The sequence below is a fragment of the Charadrius vociferus genome, unplaced genomic scaffold (genome assembly GCF_000708025.1).
Source record: "Charadrius vociferus isolate BGI_N301 unplaced genomic scaffold, ASM70802v2 scaffold90, whole genome shotgun sequence".
In the NCBI taxonomy this organism is placed as follows: domain Eukaryota; kingdom Metazoa; phylum Chordata; class Aves; order Charadriiformes; family Charadriidae; genus Charadrius; species Charadrius vociferus.
Window position 1 is genome coordinate 8,116,619 of NW_009647222.1, and position 7,102 is coordinate 8,123,720.

Consider the following 7,102-nt stretch of genomic DNA (forward strand, 5'->3'; position numbering starts at 1 on the left):
CTTTTGTGATATTTCCTCTTAATAACAATAACAATATAATAAATATGTTACAGTTTTACAGTGCCTTCTACGCTGGGGGCTATAAAGTGCTTTACAAGTGTTGGCTCTGATTCTTTTTAAATGTATACTGGTAAGCACACAGCGTGCAATCTAGGTCCTGATCTTGCAAAGATTTATGCACACATTTAGCATCAAGCATGTGAATAGTCCCACTTAAGCTGCGGTGGGATTGTGCGCTTAAACGTAGCAGTGAGGGTGAGTCTCTGCAGCTTTGTAGTCACACAGTCTTTACAGAGCTGTAGTCGTAAGAATTTTTTATTTTTTTCCTATAACGAGTCAAATCTCTGAAGAAGAATACCACAGTGAGGAAGGGCAGGATTCACAAATGTTTCCCTCAGTGTTACAGCTTTCCTCCCTGGATCTCTTGTGGCGCCTTCCACAGACACTAAAGCCGTTGTGCTCTGCACAACGTTCATCCCTGTCAGTACAACCATGGAAACAACACCCAGAGTACAAAAAAGAAGATATTTCTAAAGTCTCCCAGGGGAGTGAAGGTCTGCCCCTCTTTGTAAGTGCACCTCAAAATAAGTGGGTTTATCCATGGGTTTTGTGGGGGTGATTTTCATTTAATTCTTTTGTTCCCTGTTTCATATCACGTTCTGAAACAGGCGGATTTTGCTGTTGTTACCCTTCTGGAATGCACTGTGCTGTGAAATAGCAAGCTGTACTTTCATCTGCATCACGCTTTGTGAAATAAAGTTAGCAGCTGAACCATCTCCATTAGTGGTGATGATGTGAGTGTGAGACACTGCTCTTCTCCCTCAGATCCTGTGTGGAGACTGTGAAGCCACTTCTTAGCAAAGCTAGCTTTTGACTCCTAAACCAAATCTTTTTCCTACTGAGAGGGAATAAATTTGGAACCAAACTCTGACATTTTTACAGACTTTCCTTGTAGAAGATAACCACCCCTTAGGTTCACGCTTTATTTATTGAGGAATAGTTCATTTTACTCCTTTCCCCATCAAATGCCTAACACCTACCACAGATGAAACAGGTTGTCTTTAGTATCTCCTCTTTTTTCTGCTTTTCACTCCTGAGATCAGCAAATGTATCGATGATGACTCCAAAGATGAGGTTTAGAACAATAATTATGACAATGAAGTAAAACAGAAGATCATAAACAACTCGCGCAGCAAACAAGGGCTCCTGAAACAATAACAACATTGTAATAAGATATAAAAATAGCACACCTCTAAAATATTAAACAACATTTTCACTTTAGCTCAAGCAAAGCTACGCATCTTTCTCTTCATATGCGAAATTGTGCTAGCCTTACTCATAGAAATAGAGAGGGACTACCTACGTCACTAAGCAAAGAAGACCTGGCTTCATGTGCTCTTATCGCTTTGGAACTCCTGTTGTCCTTTACGTTGCTTCACACAGCATGAAGAAGAGACTAGCTTGCATACCAGATGCAGCGTAGATGCATTAGTGTAGTGCTCAACTGAAGATAATAACCTTGCCAGTACAGAAATGGGGATACGCAGTTTCTAGTACCCACTGAGAGCAATGATAGCTCTTCTTAATACTGCCTTTTGGCATGCAGGGATATGCTTACAGTACATCTTTGTGGAATATTTCAGACTGATGCCAGGTTTTCACACCAAACAACTGGAAACCAGGGGAGCATGCTTGCATGATGCTCAGACCAGGCTACCAAACACTGTGCTGAAGCAGGGCATATTAATGGTTTTAGCACTGTGCTAATGCAGTCATATGGCTGTAAGCTGGCTTAGAGTGGGCAGACCAAGCTCGTGCCTTTCAGGAACACAAGATGCACGTGCACACACAGATGAAGTGCTCATATTCCCCATTTCATCACACTCTTCTTTCTACATCATAGCTACTTTCCTTCTTGCAAAGGCTGGACTGGACTCCCATTGACACCTCTAAGAATAGCAAAGTTGTTCTGTGGCAAACAGGAGATGACAGTGTAAGGAGGAGGAACATAAAACCCAAGTCCTTTTCTTCACCATGATACTGACTTGGAAGCCGCTGATTTCTCAGTTTCCCACACATTCATTGGGATAATAATGAAGTGCTTTGTGAAGTTTTTTTAATGTAGTTAGCAATAAATAACTGCTAAGTGGCAAGGGTCACTTTCAAAGTCTGTGTTTACAGATTTCATGGGGATAGACTATGGTTCCAGTAGAATCTCCCAGTCTATGAGTTAGGACCTAGAATCCTACTACTAGCACAAGGAGCTCTTCCATTCAGACCTGAGTTATTTGTCTCTGCACTCTTGCAAGCCCTGCTGAGATCCTACTTGTGAATTTAATCCTTGTGTTATGGTGTGGCTCATCAAGCAAAGGGCTGCTAGATTGCCTTTATTATTATGCTCTTTTTGAATGTAAATAAAAATGCATCAAACCACCCAGATATTATGAGTAGTCCTTAAATGAATTGAATTTTGGAGGAAACTTCTGGAAGAGGACATATACCACGATATATGAAATTCTGTTTTGACTTTGATGCTGGCTGAGTACAACTAAACAATAGGACCTATTCCAGGGCAGATGCCAGGCTGAATTTCAGTAAAAAAGACACCTTATGTATTACAGTGGAGAGTCTTAACATCTACTCATGAATCAATCACTTTCAAAAGTTTGCATTTATAATTTCTAGTGTAACAGAAGACTGATCCAATCCAGTGACACTTCTAAGCAGTGCTCGGAAGGTTACAATACGCTCCAGTTTTCCAGAAGTGGTAAATTACTACCTAGACTTTCTTTCTTCAAGTATCATCATCACACCAAGCTTAGCTCTTCCCATTAAATATTCCATCTGGGATGTAAAAATTACATGGATAAATCAACTGTGTGACATTAGAGCAGAACAGATACAAATACTGTCTGTAACCTCCAAAAATTGCCTTTGGCATTCATGAGATGCACAGGGAGTAACTCATTTCCTCAGCCAAAACACTTACATCTTTGGAAGGCTTCCTGAGCACGTCTCCCACACCACCACCATTTCGCAGGCCTTGGTTTAATACGGTCACAATGCACATGAGCAGGGTGTCGCAGGTCCTTTCTATTCCATCCTCCTCCTCTTCACCTGCAAACAGCAGAGCAGCAGCTTTAGGAATCACAGCATCTAACGATCACTCATCAGGCAAAGCCACAATTCTGTATTAGAGAAAGCAACTGCAATACACATCTGCCTTTCATATTTTTCAGCTAGAATTTCACTGATCATCCCTATCCATTTGCACATCGCCGCTGGTGACGTACTTAGGCACATCAGGCATACTTAGCCAGAAGAGAGACAGAGAAAATCCCAAGCAGTTCTCCCACCAGTAACTCTGTTAATGACCCGTAGCTGCCATTTCTATTCACGGGAGTACCCCTTTTCCTTGCAAGTACTCCCACTGGTTTCAGTATGACTGCTTTGTCAGTGAGCCTCCTAAGCACGCAGCTGACACATAGAGGAGAAGCAATATAAACACAGAATTAGAAGCACATTCGTAAAAGGATTGTCTTCCAGTGAAATCATTCCTCTACCTACTCATGTACAAGCCAAGTCATGTTAGCATTTCAAATCATTAAGGAGGGCCTGGCTTTTATATGAGTAAATCTGTCCATGATCTTTCCACTAGCACATGTGCCCAAGCACAGGTCTGATATACATTAAATGAAAGACTGTCCCTGACCTCAGCTTGAGAACTTGGATTCTATTCTTATCTCTGCTGCAGAGCTGCTGCGTGGTTTTGGCTGAGCCACAGAGGGTACTATTGTGCAGGAGATATATGAACGTGCAGAGGAGCTGGGCTGGAACACCAGTCCCCAGGGGGACTTTGTCCGCCCCGGCCAGAATTCCTCCCACCACGCACTCACTCCCATGCTGCGGCTGCATCAACAGCCTCCTTTTGAAGAGCCCTGCTTGAGTTGTTCCCTGTGTCCTGCTGGCTTGCACTGAAGGGTCAGCACTGTGACTGCCGTTTCTCCTGCCTTCCTTTCTCTTTAGGGATACGTTTGCTTAAGCGATGAAGGCAGCAATTCTCACTTGGTTTGCTTCATGCACTTATTGTAACATAGTTCAATAAATAACAACATCCTGCTGCGATAGTTAACTGAAACAGCATAGTTAATAGCCCCAAACCACCACATCTGGGGCACTGAGATAGATTTTGATAAATTGAATAGACTGAAAGCACTCACATTACAGACAAGCAATTTGGATTTAAAACATGGGTTCCCAGATTGCAGTGTATGCATCACAATTGGTATTCGCAGAACAGAGCTGGTATCTGCTCCCTTTGCCACCACTGCTTTTGCTACGCAAGCATATTAAATGAGAAAGAACTCCTGATTTAAGGAACTCTGAGTAAAAAGAAAAGCAAAAGCAGACATGAGGACAGACTTCCCTGTTAAACTATATGGTCATTACAGACACAACTACCACTAATAACTCCAGATTTTTTACAAAAATGCATATATATCAAAACTGAAATGACTGACACAATAAAACCTTTTTGTCTCTGTCACATCTGGATTTTTTTTACTAGCACTGTGATCTTAGTCATACCAATTCATCTTCTCTGCTTTTGTACCCTACCTTTATTTCCTCCTTCCCAACATTACTCCATCAATTTCTTTTGAGCTAATATCTGTGCTTGAGAAGATGACCATCCACAAGACAAACCAAAAACCTTTATACAAGCACAACATTTTCACTGTTCACAGGACCAGGGTCGAGTGCTGGAAACAGCAAATAGTCAGATTCTGGTGAATGGCGAGGATAAACCAGGGCAACAAACTGGAAGCTGCAACACCAGAGAGTGTTATCTGCTAGAAACCCTAACTCACAACTCTCCATGTTCACCAAGATGCAAATTCAGAGCAAGCCCATGCTTCAGAGAGACACAAGATACCTAACACTCATCAGCTGACCAGCATATCTTGCAACACAGAGAATCAGCATCCCAAACTGCACCCAGAAAAGCAAGCTCAGGTTGCTCTTTGCCAGGGGATCAGACAGCAGACAGCCTGAAGCTGGCAGAAATGTCCAGTGCAGTAACGTAGGCTCTGGGAAGTATACAGACACCCATATGCGTACCCTACTTCCACTCCCAGATGTGCAGCAACAAGAGCTACCTTCAGTCTGGGAGCTGGATAACCCTACGGGCATTTGTTCTGCCCCAGCTGCTTTGTCCTAGTGCTCAGCAGCGCTCATAGCCCAGACTTGGCGTCCTTGTCTCGACACAGACTATGCCCGTACTACCAAAAGGAATGGATCTGTAGAGTGAAATCTTGCTAAGGACCCAAAGTCAACTCTAATTGAGGTTCAGGGGGTTTTATTTGCAAGCAGTTCCAACCTGGTGAGTGGCCCATTACTGGCTAGGCAGCATTAGGTAGGTTGTCTTCTGATTAAGTTTAATTCAAAGGTAATGCAGGTTAAGAACTAAGACCACCCCACAATGTTAATCACAAGGCAGTAAGTGGAATGACAGGAAGATTTACTTCAAAGATCCTCAACTGATGGTCCCCAGCTACCTGGCTTCTGGGCCTGATCTCCAACACAAGCACAGGCACAGGAGACACACGAGTGTCCACGTGGATCTAGCTAAACTACAGAGCACAAAGAGCCACGTACTGTAGGATGTGAACTTCCTTTAAGTGATTAAGTGCTTCACCAGGCAAAGAGTTAAGTGATATGGAAATGCCATTGGAGTGAAGAGTAGGAGACTCCAAGGGAGATGAGACAAAATATTTTTATGCTGACAGCTCAATGCAGCAGTGAGGAAGCAGGCTGCAGACCAGGGACGCTCTCTGAGCAGAACAGACTGGCTCCCAAGTTAAATCCCTCACCAACATGAGCAATGACTGAGCACATGTTCAACCAGTGAAACTCAAGGTAGAAGCACAGTCTCACCAGAACAAATGATTAGCAGCGATCTGATCTGAAAAGCAACATATTGACGTCTCCACTCCGGACCTGAGATGCCATTGAGTGCACTTTATGTTTCCTACAGACAGCTGTGGACTTCTTCATGCTGCTACAACGTGAATCTCACCAAATCTCAGGCCCTTGCATTCCACCACGCTCACACTTTTGCCAGAAGGGAGATCTGTCCCAGGAGAAGACAGAAGGGAGAGCAGTACTTTTTGACAGGTGATTCACTGGGTAAGATTAGCAAAACTGTTCTTGCTGAGTGTTGTTTTTTTTAGAGTTACTGGATAAATTACACTTCTCCAAGATTAAGTGACAGTGCACTTAGATGTTTTGTACATCATTATTGTTTAATTTTCAAGAAACAGTATCCAAACAATAAGAAACGTGAGATTTCTATCATTTAAAGAGCTTGGCAAAAGCCACACTGTGTCACTTTTGACTGATTGATTACTCTTTGAATGCAGCAGCTTTGCCAATAGCTCTTAGACTGTTTGTTCTATCTAGTCAGACAGCTTCCCATGTTGTTTATGAATCCTGTTTACACACCAGCTGGGGAGAAAAAGCCTATTTTTATAGCCCTCTCCCTGAAACCTTTGATCCTAAAAACTCAAAAATTAGTAGTGGAAGAACAAAGCATGTGAAACAGCGTTATACTGGCACACAGGATAGGAAGGGACCACTTACATCCTCTGTTTCAGCCCCCAGCAACCACAGGCAACTGTGGCAGTAAATATTTGAAGCCTGTAGACCATCCGCTGTGCACACACCCACACTGTAGAGGCCACAACACACTAAAACAAACTTAACATCTGTAGTGAAGGACCAACCACAACTGGACTGTGCCACAGGAAGAGAGTAGGAGAGATGGAGCAGCACCACCATCAAAGGTCCCTGTCTAGCAGTGCATTTGGCCAGCAAAACTCCCAAGTGACCCTGTAGCCTCAAACTACAGAAGAGGGCAAAGCACTCTGCCAGCTTGATCTGGGAAAAATTCCTTCCTGACCTAGTATCTGCTATCTGGTAACTGCCCCAGCAGGACACACTGGTCAGACCTTTTACTTTAACTGAGCATATTTAAAATTGACAGAAAATTGACATTGTCCTTCGGATATATAGGTCAGGTTCATAATGCAGGTATCAAAGGAAA

The 7,102-nt window shown here is 43.0% G+C and overlaps 1 protein-coding gene across 1 annotated transcript in view; it reads right to left on the bottom strand.

The window, feature by feature from the left end:
* Window positions 1-7,102, bottom strand: part of ITPR2 (inositol 1,4,5-trisphosphate receptor, type 2) — a 229,919-nt gene that overhangs the window by 24,830 nt on the left and 197,987 nt on the right. Inside the window, exons 53-54 of the mRNA XM_009879682.1 lie at window positions 2,990-3,117; window positions 1,041-1,206 (exon numbers count right to left, since the gene is read on the bottom strand). Of these exons, the coding sequence (XP_009877984.1) occupies window positions 1,041-1,206; window positions 2,990-3,117 (294 nt within the window). The remainder of the gene's footprint in view (window positions 1-1,040; window positions 1,207-2,989; window positions 3,118-7,102) is intronic.